Consider the following 22,334-nt stretch of genomic DNA (forward strand, 5'->3'; position numbering starts at 1 on the left):
ATAAGTAAAGCAAATATTTTCAAACTCTAACTAGAAAGCCTCGGGGGGAACCACGTGACAGAAAAAAGGCATGCACAAATCATATTGCCTGAAGTCACATTTCAGCGCTGGTCTCTTAGGTTTTTCTATTTTGCCATAGGAACTCTTCGATACTTTGGCCAAAACTCCTAGACAGGATCGCTACAATGTAGCCTTAAATCAGCATTATTACTGAAGAGTATATAGCAGAATGGCCTAACGTTTCAATAATGAGAACTCCGCCCGAATGCAGGTGGTGTTCACCCTTTTCCACCTAAGGGTCCCCTTTATCAGTTTCCGAACAATCAGAAAACTCACTTCCAAGTGTTTTACTCATATTAAAAACAAACAAAAAACTTCAGTCAACAAAAATGTGATTTCAAGCAGAAAGTGATTTTGCCTGAAAAAATCAGGTTAAGGTGTGAGTTAGGTGCTCTGCCAAACTTATCTATGGTTGGAAGACAAGACAAAAAACTGCCGTTTCTGCCCCAGTTCCACCCTCTGCAAGACGCTGACAAGCAAGCACTAATGGGTCCGGATTCAGACAACTGAGGAGTTCAGGTAAATTACAGCAGTCGCGGGAGGTTCTTTTTTCAGACTCCTTACTCTCTGAAATGCCCCGCAAACACCTTCCCTCAGGTCCGTGCGCCTCAGCCAGGTCCAGTAAGGGGCTGGAAACCACGCCGAGCCCTCCCGAACGACCCCAGCGGGGCCGCGACCCTCCCGAGCGCGCCCGGCGGCGGCCGCTGTCCCCCCGGGCAGGCCGCCCGCCGCCTCAGGACAAGGACACCAGAGACCCCGACCCCCCCGAGCCTCCCGGGGGCACTACGACGGCCGGGAGCGGCCCGCAGCCGCCGCCGCCGCCTCCCGCGCGCGGCCGTTCATTTACCTCCGGCGCCCGCTCCTCCGCCCGCTCCCAGGGCGGCCGCCATGGTGCTCGCTGGGCCCGGCCTTCAGCCTCGCCCCACCAAGCCAGCTGGGGGGGGCCGCCGGGCCAGCCGGGGCCCGGGGACGCGCGGCGGGGGGCGGGGAGGACGGGGGACGGGGGCGGCTGGCCGGGCCTGGGTGCCGGAGGCGGCGCGGCCGGCGGGTGGGGGCCCTCCGGCCTGCTCCTCCGCAGGAAGAAAACAACAAACTATCGCAACATGGCGGACGGCTCGCCTGCCGCCGCTGTGCACGCCGGGATGATGGCGGTCGGGAGGCGCCGGCGCGGGCCCTTCCCGCCGGCCGCGGCGGCTCCTGGCCGCCCCCGGGGAAACAAAGGCCGAAGGTGGAAGGCAAACTCGCAAGCGGCCGCCTCGCTGGGCTTCCAGACAGCCCAGTGTTGAACGCGGGGGCCTGGGCGGTTGCCGGCCGTAGCGCGGCCCGAGCTCTGTCGTAAGGCGTTTTGCAGCAGTTGGCGCCGAGCTTTACGCCCGGCGGAAGTCCCGTTGGAAGTGGGAGAGGCCCAGCGCCCCGCTACGGGGCGGCAGCCGGGTTTCTGTGTTTGGACTGTGAGGCGCGGGCTGGGGGCGGAGTCACGGCGCTAGGGGCCGACGCGTGGGGCGACGGCGGGCGGGCGGGGCGGCGCCCGGCTGGCGCTCTGCGGGCTGCGGGGCGGCGGCAGGTTCGCTGAGCGGGTGGGCCCTGAGACTGTTAGACTGCGCTGAACGAGAGCGCGAGAGGAGCGGGAAGGGTTGAGAGCGTGGTGCTAAAGAGTGACAGAAAGGGCATCAGGGTGCGGAGGAGGCTGAGGGCTGCTGGGGGGAAGGCGTCTGAAGACGGCTTCTCACTCGGCGGGTGGGTGGGGTGAATGTAGCTAGGCCTTTAAGTACAGACGAGCTACTGACGTTGGTGCAAGAACAAGGAATGTGAGAAATATGGGGAAAGAAATGGGTCATTTTAGCTAGGAAGAGAAGGCCGAACATAGGCGCAGAGATGCCAAAGGACTTCATATGAATCCTCAAGCAGTACTCGTGGACGCTCTTAGGAGAAAAGAATGCTTTATGGTGGAAAAGCCTAGAAAACTCCGCCTTAACTGATGATAGTAAACGTTTTCCCGTAACGGAGTAAATCAGAATTTTGTGCCACCTGAAAGGATGCAACAGGAAGAAACAGTGTCACTCCGGTGGTAATCCAGTCGCAGATACGTAACTGAGTCTAACCTTGAAGAAATAAGGACAAAAAAAATTGAGGGACGTACCACAAAGGTCTTCCGAAGTGTTGGAAGTCACTCAAGTCAAGAAAAGACTGAGGAATTTTTTCAGATTGAAGAAAAAATAGACATGACAGCTGAATGCAATGCATGATTCTGAACTGGATCCTTCACGCTAATGAATATTATTGGAACAATTTGCAAAAATCAGAGTCTGGAAATAAGATGGGAGTTACGTAGCAGACTTCACTTCCTTATTTTGATGATTGCACGTACTATGCAGGAAGAAAGTGTTTGTTGGAAATACAATTACAGAGTCCACGTTTGTGTTTCTTGCTGCCTGGCAGGCCAATAAATCAAGAGGCAAGGTGTTGGGGCAAAGACTAACACTTGATTTGGAAAGCCTACAGACCCAAGAAGATGATGGACTAGTGTCCCAAAGAAGCATGTGTTAGAATTCAGGCTGCTTTTATATTAAAGGGAAGGAAGTGATGATTACAAACTAGAATCCTTTGTTCTTGCAGCTCTCTGCAAAGGTCTGGTTACAGTGTTTCTATAAACCACCCCAGCAAGACAAATGTTACTCTCTGTTCTGCCACTTTTTTATTTCTACACAAACGGCAAAGTGCTATACTGTTAAAGGTCAGATCCTTGAGAATGGGCTGTCCTGAATAGTTCAGGCTATAGGCGACATTCTTAACTACAGCAAAAACAATAGAATACAAAGATTAACAGAAACAGACCCGACATGGACTCAAGATTTTTTCTTCCTTCTTACAAAAGTACCTGATGGCACATCAAGTCAGGAACTTATTCTCAAATGGTTCAGAATAAAAGGGTTCTACTCTATATGAAACTTCTAGAAAATTCTAATTGCTTCAAAACAGTGTAGCACAACTAACACAACACTGTGAAGCAGTTGTACTCCAAGTTAAGGTTTAATGAGAGAACCAAAGAGTAGTTTGTTTGTGATGATGGTCTCACAGGTATATACACATACCCAAACATATCAAATTGTATACATTGAGTTTATGTCATTTTTTTGTATATCAATTATAACTCAATAAAACTGCAAAAAAAATTCATTGTTGAAGTAAAAAATGCAAAAGAGGAGTTAAACAGAAAAGAGACTTGAGAAAATTAAAGACAGGAAAAGATTTCCCAGAATATGCCACAAAAGTGGGGGATGGGGGTGGAGGGACAACATGAAGGAGAGGTTTGAACGTTTGAAGCTTGGAATGAAAAAATCAAATTCATGAGAAATTGCATTGCAAAAAGTAGAGAAAAAAGAGAACGGAAAAGAGGCAATGTTTGACAAGAGATGGAAGATACAAACCCACAAATACAGGAGGCATAACAAATACAAGCAAGAAAAATAAAGCCACACCTAGACATATATGATGAAACTGAACAGCATCCACAAAGGCGATCTTAACACAGACATAAAGAAACTGCTTCTGGCCATGATGGAGACATAGGGACAGACTCCCCTCACTCCATAACTTGAAAAGACGCATTTGAAAAAACAAAATTGCTTTCCGACACTGGGCCACAGGCAGCACAAGCCTGTGGGCACTGAGAGAAAGGAAACCTTATAATCGTCCAGCTTTCTGCCTGGAAACAGTTTCTGGACCATGAGGCAGGAGAGGACACTCAAATAAAACACAACTGTCTTAAAGACTTGAGGAGACAGACCAGAATTTAGAGGGGCTAACATGGGACATTGTGGGGGGTGGTAGTGCAGATGATGCAGCAATGCTTAGGAAGAGCTCCAAGAATCCACACAGGGACACCTTGAATGTGCTGCTGCGTGGAGAAATCCCATGAATATCAACAGAGGACCAGAACAACCAGAAAGCTATCAACTGAACCGTTCTTGGAGCTCAGGCAGAGCTGGGCAACGTTTAAACTTCAACCACCCAGAGGGGGTAACCCTGGCTGACCACCCAGGACCTTCAGAAAGATCCAAGAAGGGTCCATGCATTTAGAACTAGGACAAAGGAGCACTAGAATCTCCTAAAAAACAACTCTTGAAATGGTTTATGCTAATCAGCACATAATTTAATGGCCCACCAGAACAAACTTCAGTTTTCTTTAACAAAAAACCAACCTAGCCCTCAATAAAGTAAAATTCACAGAGGCCAGCATTTAAAGAAAAATTACTAACGAAAGGAAGAAGCAGGAATATATGACCAATACCAGGAGAAAAATTAATAAACAGAAACATACGTAACAGAGACAACAGAATTATCAGCCCAGGGATTTCTAAGACTTGATATAAATATGCTCAAGGGCTTAAGGTAAATGGGACCCTAATGAGGAAGGACAGAGAATATATGAAGTGGAACTTCTAGAGGTGAAAATGCAATATTTGAAATTAAGTACTCAGTGGAGAACAACAAAAGCAGATTAGAAATTTCCAGTTTCATCTGAGATATACAGAGAGCTGCAAAGAACATCACTGCCAAGCTCATGACAATAAAAAATTACAATCAATTGCAATTTTCTCAGTCCATCAGAGAACCGAAGGGTTCCAAAGCAGCCGACGGAAAATGGAGACGCAGACATCTACAAGGAAGAACAGGACCTGGGCCTTTGCTTACCTGGAGCAGACAAGTCAAGGTATCTTAGAAGCTGGAACTAAGATTCAGCTAAAAATGTTCAGTGACATCTGAAGTCCACATGTGGGCTAACATGAGAGTATGAAGCCCCTCAGAGCTGCAGAGGCAGAAAGACCTGCACCATCCTGCAGGCTTCTTCTCCACGAACCGCATCAGGCGTTGACCAGAAAGATGGGCAGAGTCCCGGGCACAGCCCTTGTGTGGGCTGAGAAAGGGAACAGCCACCACACACACCTACACACACACCTACACACACTCCTCTTCTTCCCCCGAAAATAAACTGTAATCTTCAGGGCAGAAAAGCAACAAAAGCGTGGCCTTGAGGAAATAGGGAACCCATTTTCACTGTGGGAAGGGGACAGAGAAAGAAAAAGCCCTAGCTTTTTTGGTTGTTGTTCAATCACGCTTCAGAAACATGTTTAAAATGTCGATCTGGACAGTGCTCATGGGCATCACAGCTGGCAGTGGCTGGCCTCCCAACCTTGTTACCGTCTTCCTTTGTTGTTTTAACAGAGAATGAAACGACACTCACAGGGCTCCCCCACTACCAAGCGGTCCACCCAGGAGACCTTCCAGTCTGATCCCTCCCCCACGTTGTGGAGAGCTTTGTGCAGTTACTGTACAGTATGAATAATGAAACTGAGATCTGTGTAAAAGCAGAAAGAAAAACAGTGCTCCTGGAAATGGGAATGTTACCTTTCTAAATTAATTCTTCTAGCCGCTTATAAATCGAACTCATCTTTTCCTGCTGGTCCCTGTTACACCTTAGCTTTCAGTATGAGTTCAACTCCCATCTTTTTTCTTGCTAACGTTTAATCTTTCCAAGTCCAAACGATTTGTGTTGTCTGAATACCCATCATCCTTACAGTCACTGTCCCATTGTGCCAACTGATAAGTAGTCACTTGGGTGTGCCCTCCTCACCTTTGGGGTTACCTTCCTGAGGGTGAAGGACCCATACATATTTCTAGCTTAGTTGCTTCCTGTTAACATTAGCTGCCCACCAGCCACCACGAGACGTGTGCAAGCATGGGGTGGGGCAGTGGAGGCACAAAAATGACCATGATGCTGCCCTGCCCCAGGGGTCCCCGTCTGGTGTCACCAACAGTTCTAGGCGGTTCACATAAGAACAGCCCAGTCCCAGAGTGAACGTACAAGACCAAATTATTAAAACACTTTCTTGTTAAAGGAACTTAGACATCCATCCCCCTGTTGCAAAGCTGGCAATTAACTCTAATATCCTCAAGTACTGACTGCAAACTGGAAAAAGAAATATGGTCATTGTGTATTGCAACTAAAAATTGCTGTTTATCATTTTGACTAGTGACAAATCTTGTGAAGCCACGCCTGAGCCCTAAGCATTTTGAGCCCTGAGCCTTTTATGGTGTCTAACTGTGGAAAATTCTGAAAGAGATGGGAATACCAGACCACCTGACCTGCCTCTTGAGAAATCTGTATGCAGGTCAGGAAGCAACAGTTAGAACTGGACATGAAACAACAGACTGGTTCCAAATAGGAAACGGAGTATGCCCAGGCTGTATATTGTCACCCTGCTTATTTAACTTATATGCTGAGTACATCATGAGAAATGCTGGACTGGAAGAAGCACAAGCTTGAATCAAGATTGCCAGGAGAAATATCAATAACCTGAGATATGCAGATGACACCGTCCTGATGGCAGAAAGTGAAGAGGAACTCAAAAGCCTCTTGATGAAGGTGAAAGGGGAGAGTGAAAAAAAGTTGGCTTAAAGCTCAACATTCAGAAAACGAAGATCATGGCATCTGGTCCCATCACTTCATGGCAAATAGATGGGGAAACAGTGGAAACAGTGTCAGACTTTATTTTGGGGGGCTCCAAAATCACTGCAGATGGTGAATGCAGCCATGAAATTAAAAGACGCTTACTCCTTGGAAGGAAAGTTATGACCAACCTAGATAGCATATTCAAAAGCAGAGACATTACTTTGCCAACAAAGGTCCGTCTAGTCAAGGCTATGATTTTTCCTGTGGTCGTGTATGGATGTGAGAGTTGGACTGTGAAGAAGGCTGAGCGCCGAAGAATTGATGCTTTTGAACTGTGGTGTTGGAGAAGACTCTTGAGAGTCCCTTGGACTGCAAGGAGACCCAACCAGCCCATTCTGAGGGAGATCAGCCCTGGGATTTCTTTGGAAGGAATGACACTAAAGCTGAAACTCCAGTACTTTGGCCACCTCATGCGAAGAGTTGACTCATTGGACAAGACTCTGATGCTGGGAGGGATTGGTGGCAGGAGGAGAAGGGGACGACAGAGGATGGGATGGCTGGATGGCATCACTGACTCGATGGACGTGAGTCTGAGTGAACTCCGGGAGTTGGTGATGGACAGGGAGGCCTGGCGTGCTGCGATTCACGAGGTCGCAAAGAGTCAGACACAACTGAGCGACTGAACTGAACTGAATCTGGCGGCAGGCACATGTCCGGACCTTCATTTCCTCCTTTATGCACAAAGGGCATTGAGAGCTGTACCAGGAGCACAAAAAATGTGCCACAAAATTCCTGTAGCTTCTGAAATGGGAGGAAGGGTCAGTGTCCTGCAAAGGGCTTAAAAAGGGCGGAACACTAGGCCCGTTCCAAGGCAATGGCACCCCACTCCAGCACTCTTGCCTGGAAAAGCCCATGGACGGAGGAGCCTGGTAGGCTGCAGTCCATGCTGTCTCGAAGAGTTGGACACAACTGAGTGACTTCCCTTTCACTTTTCACTTTCATGCATTGGAGAAGGAAATGGCAACCCACTCCACTGTTCTTACCTGGAGAATCCCAGGGATGGGGGAGCCTGGTGGGCTGCCATCTGTGGGGTCGCACAGAGTCGGACATGACTGAAGCGACTTAGCAGCAGCAGCAGCAGCAGCAGAGAACAGAAGCCACTAGCACTGTCTCCCACGCCCTCTGTCTTCCATACTGCCCCCAGGGGTGGGCACTTAACCTGGGGGCATTCATCCTTCCACACAGCGAGGTTGGAACAAGGTGGCCTGAGAGATGCCAGTGACTGTGTCCTTCTGAGCCTTGGGCTCAGATGTGAAGGAAGAGGCAGGAATGACAGAGTCCAAAAATAACTACTCGCCACTTCAAAGTCAGGCTAATATAGTATGCAATGCAAAGGAAGGAATCTTCATCAGCAGAAAATGAAAGGAATGTAGATCGCTGCTTTGTGCACCATAGATAAACATTTACCAGCTATATAAAGCCTAAACAATCCTGTCCTAATGGCGTACCCCAAATGTTTGTTCAATTTTTCGTTCACCACCTGCCATTTATAAGCTACAACACTTAAGCGCTGGGAGGGAAGAGCAGTTTACGCTTCCTCTGGCCAGAAGGAGTTTTAAACAAGGCTAAACAGACCAGGGAGAAATCGATGTGAAGCAACAGAAAGCAGTGCCAGATCCAGGGCAACAGGTCCTGGTTTATGCTGTCACTGTATCTAAGAGCATACACTAAGCTACTGTTAATTTTCAAGCTCTCAGTATTGAATTAGGTCCCTAAGCACTTCAAAGATTTTTTTTTACAATAATCACTCATATATAAGATATCTTGTTTGAACTGAAAAATGCCTATAAAAAGGTTTTGCTGCTAGAAAGAGTGTTGACATTTAGAACATTATATGGCTGACTGTGGAGATGACCGAAGTGCATCCATCGGCAAAGAGTGTAAGTGAAAGTGTTAGCTGCTCAGTTGTGTCCCACTCTTTGCCACCCCGTGAACTGTAGCCCCCCAGGCTCCCTGTCCATGGAATTCTCCAGGCAGGAATACTGGAGTGGATTGACACTCCCTTCTCCAGGGGAACTTCCCAACCCAGGGATCAAATGCAGGTCTCCTGCTTTGCAGGCGAATTCTTTACTGTCTGAGCCACCAGGGAAGCCCTAAAAGCCACTAATAAATCTCTCTTATTGAACTACATTGGAAATTAGAAGGAAAAAAAATAATGCTTTGATAAATGTTTGTCTCATAGAATTATATTAATTCAGTGGGTAAATGATTTTTTTTGAAAAAGAATTAAAACAATAAAAACAAAAGCAGCTAGAGATTGGTAAACTAGAGCTCATTAAAATTTGAAACTGCTTCATTATCTAAAAATGTCACTTAAATGTGAAAAGACACTAGGAAAAATAAACTAGGAAAAAAATACTTGTGTATGACTAACAAAGTTTTAGTACCCAGAATACATACACACTAATTGGTAATAATAATAAAAACCAATAGCCCATTAGAAAAATGGGCAAAGGCTGACCTGGGTTCGATTCCTGGGTTGGGAATATACCCTGCAGGAGGGCTTGGCAACCCACTCCAGTATTCTTGCCTGGAGAATTCCGTGGACAGAGGAGCCTAGCGGGCTACAGTCCCTGGGGTTGCAAGGAGTCAGTCGGACATGACTGAGAGGCTGAGCACATAAACGCACAGATGACAGATGAGAATGCTGAAATAGCTGATGACAATACAAGAAGCTGGGGAGCCTGACTGTGCAGGAGGCATACGCACTGAAGCCAGCTCACACCCACCAGATCGGTAGAGATTCAGAACGTAAACAGTACCAAGTGCTGGTGGTGCTGATGGAAGAATGAAGTAGAACAACCGCTCTTTAGAACGATTTGACAGTATCTGGTAAAGTTATTAATTAGTGAAGAAAAGAATATGCACTTCTACTCAGCAATATTCCCGCTGGTACACACCCGAAAGAGATGTTCACACATGTGCATTAAGAACCAGAACGTCTGTGGCGGATTCATTTTGATATTTGGCAAAACTAATACAGTTATGTAAAGTTTAAAAATAAAATAAAATTAGAAAAAAAAAAAAAACCAGAACGTGCTTGCAGCATTGCTGATTATAGCAAAAACCAACAGAACTCCCAAAAGAATAAAAACCCAAACAAGCACAGGGTCAAATGCATGTTTTTTCTTAATATATACGTTTTATTGACGTATGGTTGGCTTATCCTGTGACAGGTGCACAGCAAGGAGATTCAGTCATACATATCCACATATGCTATTTTTGAAAGTATTTTCCATTATAGGTGATTACTCAGAGAAGGCAATGGCACCCCACTCCAGTACTCTTGCCTGGAAAATCCCATGGATGGAGGAGCCTGGTAGGCTGCAGTCCATGCAGTCGCAAAGAGTTGGACACAACTGAGTGACTTCACTTTCACTTTTCACTTTCATGCATTGGAGAAGGAAATGGCAACCCACTCCAGTGTTCTTGCCTGGAGAATCCCAGGGACGGGGGAGCCTGGTGGGCTGCCATCTATGGGGTCCCACAGAGTCGGACACGACTGAAGCAACTTAGCAGCAGCAGCAGCAGCATAGGTGATTACAAGATATTGACTATAGTTCTCTGTGAAATGCACATTTTTTAAAAAGAATGCATGAATAGATTGTGATATACTCATGAAGTGAAAGTGGTTAACCACCGCTAGACATGCCAAAATGGAAAGACCTCAGATCAGAGAGTCGGACAAAAAAAGATTAAAATGTGTATATAGAGAAGACTTTCCTATAAAGCCAGGGTATAAAGACATGCACACGCGTGGCAGATATTCTGGGCGGGGGACGGGGCACAGGCTGCACAGTCACAGTGGAATTCCATGTGTTTTGTGCTGGGCGTGTTGCAGACTTCAGTCTCTGAAATGTATTGAATATCTGAACGATCACATCATAATAAATCAGGCTTTTTTTCCACTCGTATGATAATATAATCTTCTGAATTCTCTGACTACTTTCTTCTTGCGATATTTTATTTTCCATTGAGCTGTTTTACTTGTAAACATTTGACATCATAAATATCAAAAGTCTCAGATTTACTAGTCTGAAATTTTTAACACTTGAAAATCAGGGTAATGTTCTACTAGAAATTGTTTTTTGAGTTAAATATAGAAACAGAATGAAGTCAGCTGCTGATTTTTCACCCAAATGCTGGTTTTTAAGGCTAATTTGTGACGTAACGGGTCAAAAAAGAGGTTTTATTGAATCAGAACTGCCTAAGAACATTCTCTAGGTTGGTTTGAGTTTTGTCGGATTCTTCCAGCTTATTTTTTAAACTAAAGATCTGTTCAGTGTTCTTCCAACTAAAAAGTAATCCCAAAAGAGGGCATTTAGCTTTTTCTCTGGGGAAAAATGATCAAAAAAATTAAGGTCCAAATATTTTTCCACCAGCAGAGTGTGCACCTACATACGTGCTGAGCACGTGTTGTGTGACTAGGTGTGAGATAGGCGCACCTGCATAGGTGCTAAGTGGGAAGTGCAGTGGAAACTTGTGTTCACGTGGAGATAGACAAATAGAAGACAGATGAGGAAATAAGGAATCAGAAGTTTGAGGGGTGGTGTGCAGAGCTCTATGGGAACAGGACACTCCAACCCAAACGGGGCGGCCAGGGAGGGGGAGCCAAGCTTTGCAGAAAGCCCTGAGGATGGCGGATGAGGGGTTTGGGAGGGGTGGTTTTCATGCAGGAACAGATGGGGACAACGTCCTCATTCCTTGCTTCTGCGAACCAGTTGTTTTTAGTTTCCTCACTTATTTTCTAAAAATGTATTATTATTTTTAAACCATTTTAAAATATAGTTTACAATGTTGTGTTAGTTTCAGCTGTACAGCAAAGCGATTCATTATACATACACAAATATTCTTTTTCAGGTTCTTGTCCGTTATAGGGAATACCCAAGAATACCATTATAGGGTATTGCAAGATATGGTATATGGTTCCTTGTGCTGGACAGTAGGTGTGACCCAATTTGTTTTTAATGCTTAAAAATAATGTATTGAGAGAAGGAACTGAGGTCTTTATGATGGAGATCTGAGAGCGACCACTCAGCTTCTCGACTGGGGTTTGGAGCAGCCCTAAGAGGAGATGGCTGGATGGCATCACCGACTCAGTGGAGCTGAGTCTGAGTAGACTCCGGGAGTTGGTGATGGCCAGGGAGGCCTGGCGTGCTGCGTGTGGTCCATGGGGTCTCGAAGAGTCAGACACGACTGAACGACTGAACTGAACTGAACTGAAGCTACTCTTCTCCCCCAAACCCCCACCCTACCCTTCCCCACCCCTCCCCGTCAGGGGCTGCCTTTGCCAGTCTTTGGGATTAGGGAGGGAGTGGCTTGGAGTGTATTTCTAGCCGCAAACAGTACTCTTCTTTAGCGGGATTCCAGCAAACGTAACTTTTGCCCATCTCTACATTTCTAGAGGGTTTTTTTGATATGTGTGTCCCATGTAGACTGACGCCTCAGGAAACTGCCCAGCTGGTCCACCCCTAGAGGCGTCCTCCAGGCTTCTCCACTGGTTCTCCCCTCTGTAGTTGACAGCTGCCTGGAGGGGGCTACTCCGGGACTATGGACGTGTACCGTCTCTATTCAAACCTTGCCTGTTCATCGATTCTTCTTGGGTGAATTCATTTTGAAGACATTGGGTGCTAAAGGATGCTTTTCTAACTCCACATTCTACATTTATCCCTTGTGACACTGCTGTAAGGAAGAGCTTTCACTACTGGCTCTTTATTTATTTATTTATTTATGTCAGGACAGACTCAAGAAATCATATTCTATTCCATGGATCATAATCTATTATTATCATGACTCATCCTGCTCGAATTGTCACAGACTTGGCCATTTGAAAACCCTTCAGGTTGTACCCCGTGTCCTCTCGCCTTGAGCTTCAGAGTACGTCACGCCCACCCCTGAGTCCCTGTGTTGAAACCCTACCCAGCATCATGGTGATGTTAGGAGACGAGACTTTGAGGGCCGATTGGGTTTAGGTAAGGTCGTGAGCATGGATCCCTCATGACAGGTCAGCATTCTCAGGATACTGGAGCTCAGGCCATGTACCCTCTGCCACGTGAGCACGCGGCAAGAAGGCGGCCGTCTGACCGCCAGAAGAGGGTCCTCGTCAAGAACCTGTGCGGCCAGATTTTGATCTTGGACATCCAGCCTCCAGAACCCAGAGAAATAAATGTTTTCTTCAAGCTGCCCAGTCGGGCGGTACTTTATCATAGCAGTCCACTCTGTTAAGATAGCGAGTGCTCGCTTCGGCAGCACATATACTAAAATTGGAACGATACAGAGAAGATTAGCATGGCCCCTGCGCAAGGATGACACGCAAATTCGTGAAGCGTTCCATATTTTTGGAGCACATGTATACCTGTGATGGATTCATTTTGATATTTGGCAAAACTAATACAATTATGTAAGGTTTAAAAATAAAATAAAATTAAAAAAAAAAAAAGATAGCGAGGTGAGCCAGAGAACGCTAGTCTTAGTTCTTTCCTTGTCCCACCTCTTCTGTGTTGCTTTGTTATTTGTTTGGAACACACCTTTTGGTTCTCTTGTTTGTTCGCATCTCATGGGAAGTCTCCCTCCATTCTTACTGATTGATGTGACATTAACTTGGTTCTAACCCCAAGCCTGCTAAGGGCATAATCAGCAGGGTATCGCTTTCCATCCCTGACACCCCTCCATATCCCCCATCTTTTGCACCCCATACTCACCATCCTCTGCAATGGTCTCTGACTTCCCTTTTCTGGGTTTCTACTTTGCAACAGACAACTTGCATGTTTCTTTATTCTTAGTTCTCAGATAAAAGGATCTCCACATATAGACACACACACACCATTTCCCTCTTTCTCGTGGGCTGGCGCTCTGTGTTATTTAGCATCTGGGGCTTGTCAGCAGCGCTGACACCTACCCCTTGGGTAGGTGACGGCCTGGGGTCCGCTCCTTCGGCTGTTTTCGCTGGACACTCACCTCGATCGTTGTCCCCGTCGGGTCGTGTTGGAGCACAGAGGATGCTCTGAGATGGGAAAGCTGCAGTGGGCAGTTTGCTGGCTGGACCATTAACATGTGGTTGCTCCAAACAGGGGAGTAAATGCTCCAGAAGAAATCCCTTTATCTTTGAAGTTCTCCTGTGGAATGATAGAAACAGATGGGTGCTAGTCAGTGCCACGGACGTCCTCACCCTCTGCCCGACCTGGATACGCAATTTCACGATTCCATGCAGTTCACACAGCTCTCAGCCCACAGGCCGTGAGCCCTGCTGAAATGTAAAACCGTGAGCATGGATACAAAGTCTTCAAAGGAAGGATGAAGGGAGACGGTTACTGCGGCTGCCCTAAGCACTCTGAAAGTGTCCCTCAGGGAAGTCCAAGGCCCCAGGGCTGGGGTCTGGTGAGCGGAGGGAGGCAGGAAGCCCACACCGCCTCAGGGGGCACTCCTCCATCACCCCACGTGGAGAGCTTGCCCTCAGGGAGTTTAGAATAGCTGCGCCTCGGGGGTGAGCCAATGCTGGTCTGGGCCCCCAGGTGGCCCTGAGGTGTGAAGACGGGCGGGGATGTCCAGGAAAAGTCTGTTCAGACTTGAAGCCCAGGTGTCAGCTCAGCTGGTAGCGGGAACTGAAGCGACCTGCAGTCTCCCAGGGCTTCCCTGACAGCCCAGTTGGTGAAGAATCCACCTGCAATGCAGGAGACCCTGGTTCGATTCCTGGATGGGGAAGTTCTGCTGGAGCAGGGATAGGCTACCCACTCCACTATTCTTGGGCTTCCCTGGTGGCTCAGCTGGTAAAGAATCTACCAAGGGCCCAGGCAGCCTGGCGGCAGGGCTGCTCCCCAGGCCAGAGAGCGTGGGGGGCCACCTTCCCACCCTCCTGCACATCTCGGACAAGGGAGGACAGGAGATCCAGGCCACCTCTTGTGGGCTCACGGGAGTTTACAAGCACTGGCCTTCTTTGAATAGTTCCTTCTCAATTGTATTTGACCTCGTTGTAGATTTTTTTTTTTTTTTTTGCAAAAAATATGATTATTTGTTTTTCCCTTTATTCTTTATTTTTTAAAAATTAATTTATTTTTTAATTGAAAGATGATTGCTTTACAGAATTTTGTTTTCTGTCAAACCTAAACATGAATCAGCCACAGGTATACACATATCCCCTCCGTTTTGAACCTCCCTCCCATCCCCCTCCCCATCCCACCCCTCTAGGTTGATACAGAGCCCCTGTTTGAGTTTCCTGAGCCAGACAGCAAATTCTCGTTGGCTATCTATGTTACATATGGTAATGTGAGTTTCCATGTTACTCTTTCCAGACATCTCACCCTCTCTTCCTCTCTCCACATTATTTTTATTTTAAAGAAGTAGCAGTTGGAATCAAATTGTACGCAGTGAAATAGTACACCCAGGAAACCAGATCAGTACACAGGGCTTCGCTTGGACTGGCCCATGGCCTTAAACAAACTGTCCCCGCTCTCTGCCCCCTTCCTCGCCTTTAGGGTGAGTGATAACATGCTGGTCTCTGGGGCTGTGGAGAGGAGTAAATGAGTTACTGCGTTAGGTGGTGCTCGGCATTGGGCGCATATTAACCAGCCTGCAGCCTGATTACTCCTCCACCATGGCCACCACTTCGGTTGCCATCGTGACTCAGCATTGCCAGCAGCACACGCGCAGTCGGGGTTAGTCAGATGGCGTGCTGGTAACCGCAAAGTCCAAACAGCTAGTTAGTGGGGGCTGGGGCTTATCTACAGCACAAACTCCTGGCCCCTGCCCTTAGACACTCTACGTCAGCGGGTCTGGGGTGAGCCCTGGAACCTGCCTTTTTGGTGAGTGTGATGAGTGGTTCTGCTCCAGGCCCGCCCTCTGAGAAGCATCCTGTCGGCCTGAGCCTGGGGGTCGGGGGCACGGGTGGGAGCAGAGCCACGTGCCCGGCTTCTCTTCATCGACTAGATACGATGTGAAGCGTCTACCTGCCCATTCTAATCTGTAGAGAATACTCAAGAAACTCTGTCAGCGCCTGCTGAGTATCTTCCAGATGCTGCTTTATTCCAGGCGTTTGTGAAGAGACAGAAAGACCCCAGCCCTTCTGGAGTTATGGTCTAACTTGGACAAACAGACAATAAGCAACACATAAATGTACTAAATAGTGAGGGTGACATGACTGGGACGTGAAGAGCAGGGCAAGCCTGACTGAGGTGTGGCTGCAGCTCTCAACCAGCGATCAGGGAGGGCCTCACTGAGGCGACACTGCGGCCGAGGCTTGGAGGAGGCGAGGGCCTAGTCGGGGGACATCTGGAGGAAGATACTTCAGGCGGAAGGAAGAGCCGGTGCGAAGGCCCTGAGGCAGGATGGTGCATGGAGGTGTGAGGACCAGTGACATGGTCCTGTGGTTGAAGCAGCCTTGGTGCTAGTCACAGGGATAGGAAATGAGGGTCTAAGAGGTAAGGACTTTTTTTTTTTTTTAATACAGTTTTTAACTTTTAAGAAATATTCAGTTCACACACATAGTTAAAAGACCTTCAGTCTTTCCCCTACAAAAGTTGTTAATGAGACTAAAGCGTGGACTTCCCAGGTGGCTCTAGTGGTAAAGAATCTGCGTGGAACAAAAAAAATCTACCTGCAATGCAGGAGACCCAAGAGATGAGGGTTTGATCTCTGGGTCAGGAAGATCCTCTGGAGGAGGGCATGACAACTCACTCCAGAATTCTTCCCTGGAGAATCCCATGGACAGAGGAGTCTGGTGGGCTACAGTCCATGGGCTTACGAAGAGTTAGACACGACTGAAGCAACTTGGCATGCGTGCAAAGGATGGGTAGCCAAGCTCACTAGGGGTGTTTTTCAAAGCATGCTCACCTCTTAGCAGTGGGTGACGAAGTCAGCTTAGTGGGTCATGAGCAGTACTTGAAAAATGTAACCGGTCCTTTAGTATAGAACAGAATGCAAACCATCAGCGAGTGCTGAACCTAGCTAAATAGCTATTTCATGAAAGTTTTGTTTTCTGTGTCACAGAAAGTTAAGGAAACCGAGGCATTTGATACGTGAGTTTTGAATCTTATTGACTCAAATCTCTGCTCCAGCTACTGAATAAAATTAATTAGTGACCAAACTGTCCCTCTTTCCAAAAATCCATGCATAGCTTCGGGAAATACCCTTGCTGTCACTCAGCAAAGGAAAAGCAAGGAGCACTTAAGCTTTCTGGAGATGAACCGGCCAGATGGGCCGGATAGCTGGGAGGGGAAGGGCGCCACCTGCAGGCAGCGTGCCTCACCTCATCAGACTGCTTACCGGACCTGTCTTCTAAGTTAAAGGGGGTCATTCCAAGCCAAACCAAACCTGTCAGTCCTGAAGGAAATCAACCCTGAATCGTCATTGGAAGGACTGAAGCTGAAACTGAAGCTCAAGTGCTTTGGCTACCTGATGCAAAGAGCTGACTCACTGGAAAAGACCCTGATGTTGGGAGAGATTGAAGGCGGGGGGAGAAGGGGATGACAGAGGGTGAGATGGCTGGATAGAATCACCCACTCATTGGACATGAGTTTGAGCAAACTCTGAGGGATAGTGAAGGACAGAGGAGCCTGGCGTGCGGCAGTTCATAGCGTCACAAAGAGTCGGACATGACTTAGTGACTGAACATTTGAAGCTCAGAGGGCTTTAGTGAGATGGGGATCAGTAATATGACAGAGATGAATGTGCTTTAAGTACTACCAATACAAATTGGCGGCTGGGTTAAATCGTGAGGCGCTGCAGCTGCTGACCTTCAACACTCCTTGAAAGGAGTTCAGAGTGGAGATCAGGAATGAGGTGTTCTGTACTCTGGGAAAAACAGGCCGAACAGGTCTTTGGATATTTAGATACTTTCAGGAGGTTTTATGAATCCAGTTCTTGCATCTCCTCGTGTCTAGAAAAGCGCTAAAATGCTTCCTGGTGACATCTGCTGCTTATGACCAGCAGAGACTTCTTGCAAAACATCTGTGCTTCCCTGTGGGCTCTCCCGTCGCCCAAATCACGCATATACCGGCCTCCGCCCGCCCCCGTGGAGCAGCTGCTTGGAGCTCTCTGAGGTGCTGTCTCCCAGGCCAGAGTCCTCGTTCTGCCCCAAGTAAAACTTAACACACAACTCTCATGTTATGCACTTTTTTCAGTTGACAGTACAATCGCTATTGCCAAAAGGTAAAATAGAATATTAAAAAATTAATGAAATTAGCAATTATGAAATCTTGTTTTTATAGTGGTAAAATATACAAAACATCATTTTCCATTGTAAGCATTTTCAAATGTACAGTAGCATTAAGTACATTCGTATTGTTATGCAACCATCAGCACTATCTGTGTCCAGAACCTGTCATCTTCACCCAAATGATGAAAGTTTATTCATAAGAATAAAGAGCAAAATTCACTGCTTTTAGTGTACAAGTCTCTGAGTTCTTACAAACGCATAGAATTACCTAACCACCACCTCAGTCAGATATAGAGTAGTTAAAATCTCCCCAAATTCCTTCCTGTTCTTTTTCAGTCATGCCTTTCCCAACCACAGTCCTTGGAAACAACTGATGTGCTTTTTACATTTTATTTTGCCCTTTCTAGTTGTTGTTTTTCAGTCAATAAGTTGTGTCGGACTCTGCAGCCCCATGGACGGCAGCACGTCAGGTGCCCCTGTCCTCCACTACCTCCTGAAGTTTGCTCAAATTCATGTCCATTAAGTTGGTGAAGCTATCCAACCCTCTCATCCTCTGCTGTCCCCTTCTCCTTTTGCCTTCTATCTTTCCCAGCATCAGGGTCTTTTCCAATAGATTGACTCTTCGCATCAAATGGCCAACGTACTGGAGCTTCATCTTCAGCATCAGTCCGTCCAATGAATATTCAGGGTTGATTTCCTTTAGGATTGATTCATTTGATCTGCTTACAGTCTAAGGGAAGTCTCAAGAGTCTTCTCCAGCACCACAGTTTGAAAAATCAATTCTTCGGTGCTCAGCCTTCTTTGTGACCCAACTCCCACATCTGTACATGACTACTGGAAAAGCCATAGCTTTGACTATATGGACTTTTGTTGACAAAGGTCCCAGGTCCATAACATTCCAGAATGTTATGTGAAAGGAGTCACATGCTTGGCATCATGCAATGAGTAGCCTCCTGGGTCTCATCGCACACTGCAGGGAGAGTCTCATGCACAGAATGGCATCATGCAATGAGTAGCCTCCTAAGTCTCATCGCACACTGCAGGGAGAGTCTCATGCACAGAATGGCATCATGCAATGAGTAGCCTCCTGGGTCTCATCGCACACTGCAGGGAGAGTCTCATGCACAGAATGGCATCATGCAATGAGTAGCCTCCTGGGTCTCATCGCACACTGCAGGGAGAGTCTCATGCACAACTGAAAGGACCATTGTGGGCAGGATTCCACTGGAAAGATGGGCCTGGCTGCTTATGCATCCCACAGCTTATCTGAGTTGTTTTCAGTGGTGCGTGATTAGAAATAAAGCACTGTCAACATTCGCAAACAGGTTTTTGAGTGAACATAAGCTTCACTTTCCTTGAATAAATAGGAGTGACATTTCTGGATAATATGAGGAATATACATCTACTTGTAAGACGCTGCCAAGCGGGCTTCCAAAGCAACCATGCCATTCTGCATTCACATCCGCAGGGCAAATGGTTAAAGCTTTAACCATTTCCATGAATGTGCCGTGGTGTTTCGTCTGGTCTGTCTGAACCCCCTACTCTGACTTAGGGCACTGAACTCTTGTCCCATGCTTGAGTGCCGCCCATGTATCTTCATTCAGACTATTTCCCTGTTTTACGTTTGGGTGGTTTGTTTCTCATTATTGAGTTTTGAGAACTCTTTTCATGTCATGAAAGCAAATTTCTATCACATGTGTGTTTTAAAAATATTTCCTCCAAGTCAGTGGCTTGTTTTTTCATAATCATTAGTATCTTTCAAAAAGCATAGGTTTTAAAGTCTGATGAAGTCCAGTTTATCAGTCATTTCCCTTTTATGGTTATGGTTTTGGGGTTTTACATAATCTTTGCCTAGCCAAAGCTGCAAAGATTTTCTTCTGTGTTTTCTTCTAGATAGATGTTTTATGATTTCAGGTCTTCCATTTAAGTCTCTGATCCATTTTGAGTTCATTTTTATTATGATGCAAGTTATGGGTCAGGGTCCATATTTCTTTTTCTCTCATGAGACTTCTATTTGTTTTTTATTGAGGTATAGTTATTTACAATATTTTATGTTTCAGATCTACAACACAGTGATTCACAATTTTTAAAGATTATATTCCATTTGCCATTATTATAAAATATCCCCTGTGCTGTACGAAACATCCTCACAGCTTATTTATTTTATCCATAGTAGTGTATCCCTCTTATCACTGAAAGGATACATAGTCAGTATACTATTGACTAAGTCTAGATAATCGTGTGGCTGTTTTGCAACCTAGTTATCGATTCTGTGGGTGATATTTAGAATGTGTCCTGTGTTTTTCTGGAATGAACAACTTCCTCTGTGTATCTTTGGATTTGAGAGTCTTTCCTTCAGTTAGAGTCCCAGAAAGATTGGCTCTCATACAATACTTGTGATTAATACATTTTTGTGTGTAATAATTTGACTGGTAAATCATGACATCTAGGTTTGGCTTTCATTCATATTTGATTGCTGTTGAGGTTAAGTGTATCTTCCAGTGTTCACATTCCTTCATAATGATCTCTTTCATGATTTGTCTGTTAGTCTTTTTTACCTCTAAGGCAGTATCTCTATTAGTAGGCATTCAATGGCATATTCACCTTTAGATGGGAACCATCACAAAGTCTTGACAGCCTGACACCTTTCTCCATTTAGTATAATGTGCCAAAGAGACAAGGAAAATGTATTTCTATCAATCTTTGCGTTGTTGGCCTCTTGATTTCTTGAAAAATAGGAAAAACAAAGGAGCATTTTTGACCTTTGAATTTTCAATTACTATGCCATGCTTTCAAGACAATTAAGACATAAATATTCTTTGTACAAGATCTTGTCCTTAATCCATGATTGATACCTTGTGCTGAAATAGCATAGGTGATGTACAAAAGCATCATCTCAGAGAACACAAATGCTAATAAAAGATCGATTGTCAAATATGTTTAGACAGAAAACAACAAAGAGAGAACATAATTTGTCTTCTCAGGCGTCCTGACGAGACCGCTGCAGCTGCCTCGCGCCGCCTGGATTTCCCTCTCGGTGACCATCACGCGGGAGCCGTGGTGCCCGCCCCCGCCAGCGGCTGTCAGAGCAGCATGTGGACAGCTCCCCAAGAAAGGACCTGTGTTTGGAACATGGGATGAAGTTGCGTTTGAAGCCTGTTTCATATGTCTGGGTAATATGTAAGACATTTGATAAACGTTAGTGGTTAAAGATAGCCAGTTAATTAACAATTGAGTAAATTCTCCAAAGCCAACCAGATCCACAGTCTGCTTCTCTTATTTCATGTCTAAACATTGTAACCACTTTGCCCATGGTGGTAGTCACAGAGGAGATCTAAGGATCTTGTTGACTTTATATAGCAGGTCCTTGAATAGTCCTTTAGAAAATGCTGAGTAATTTAGACTCCTAAAGGAGTCATCTCATTAAATGCTGTGCACTTGCTCTTTTCTATTTACTCAAAAGGAAACACGGATGGGGAGCAGGTGAGCTCAAACCAGGCCATGCAGAATATTCTGCTTTAGGGAAACAAGATTGCCCGTGCACCCCAAATGCAAGAGGTGATAGTTTAAAATTAGACCTTGACTGATTGCGTTACAAAGGAATTTTTCAGTTTGGAAAAGTATACTTTGTATTTTTTAAGTATCAGCTCTTTTTGTTCATTTAAAAATAGCTGAATTGACACATTTTCCATATCATTCATATTTTTCCAGCCCACCACCACCAGTATCTTAAAAAGACTTAGAAACACAAAATTGTATCAACTCTGTGTTCTCTTGTATCGGTGCATAAGCTTTGCACTCGCGCCCTAGTGAGACAGTGGAGCAAACGCAGACACATTGTAGCTGTCGATTCTGCCTGAAATGCCACTTCTCAGTTTATTTGCTTTGTAGTATTTGGTGATAGATGCCCATTTTTCTTTTCCTCTCCAGTCAACACAATTTTATTCATTTATTTATTGTTTTTGCTCTTAAGTTTCCTGCTGGGAGAGCATTGGGGCTGATATGTGAGAGCAAAACAAACCCGTTTAGGCCACTTAAGCAACGCATTATGCTTGTCACAGCTAAAGTCTGTGAACCAGCTAATCATCTGCAATTTAGAAAGATATGCCTGTTTAGACACCCAAGTTCCCAACCTAATAGCTATTTCATCTGGAGATATCTCTCGTTAGGAGCTCCCAGTCCATCAAATGGATGTTAAAAGAAGACAGAAATGAGCCCTGGGAACCCAAGCGTCAACACAAGTCTCAGTGTTGCAGGGTTTATGCTTTTTCAGCCCAGGAGGAGCCCTGTCCACCAGTTAAGACTGGTCGCCAGTTATGCCAGGGACCCCGAGACGCAGGTGTCTGCCCAGCTGCCCCATGGCAATAGGTTCCCATGGGTCCACCGTCATGGAGCTGAAAAAGCCCCGAAGCTGGATGCGTCTCGTGACTGCTCTCTGGCACGTCCACCCGAGCGAGGACCAAGAGACCAACGTGGCACAGCTGGCGTAGAGGGAGGGCTTGGCGATGCAGGGGTGCTCACGGCTGATGGTGAGTCTCAGGACTCCTGCCTGCCTGGTGTGGGGAAAGAGCGTCTCCCGCCTTCTGGAGAGGAGGCGCTGACTGGCGACTC

The 22,334-nt window shown here is 46.2% G+C and overlaps 1 protein-coding gene, 1 long non-coding RNA gene and 1 other non-coding gene across 3 annotated transcripts in view; 2 read left to right on the forward strand and 1 right to left on the reverse strand.

The window, feature by feature from the left end:
* RBM33 (RNA binding motif protein 33) overlaps nucleotides 1–1,061 on the reverse strand; it is a 110,399-nt gene extending 109,338 nt beyond the window's left edge. The window contains exon 1 of the mRNA XM_027538487.1: nucleotides 908–1,061. Coding sequence (XP_027394288.1) covers nucleotides 908–950 — 43 coding nt within the window. The 5' untranslated portion in view covers nucleotides 951–1,061. The remainder of the gene's footprint in view (nucleotides 1–907) is intronic.
* Nucleotides 505–20,980, forward strand: LOC113890958. Its single transcript, XR_003510629.1, has 2 exons — nucleotides 505–579; nucleotides 20,708–20,980. It is a non-coding gene; the product is annotated as an uncharacterized LOC113890958 (long non-coding RNA).
* Nucleotides 12,808–12,914, forward strand: LOC113891954. The gene has a single exon (XR_003510929.1). It is a non-coding gene; the product is annotated as a U6 spliceosomal RNA (small nuclear RNA).
* Nucleotides 20,981–22,334: the final 1,354 nt, after the last annotated feature.

The sequence above is a fragment of the Bos indicus x Bos taurus genome, chromosome 4 (assembly GCF_003369695.1).
Source record: "Bos indicus x Bos taurus breed Angus x Brahman F1 hybrid chromosome 4, Bos_hybrid_MaternalHap_v2.0, whole genome shotgun sequence".
NCBI lineage: Eukaryota > Metazoa > Chordata > Mammalia > Artiodactyla > Bovidae > Bos > Bos indicus x Bos taurus.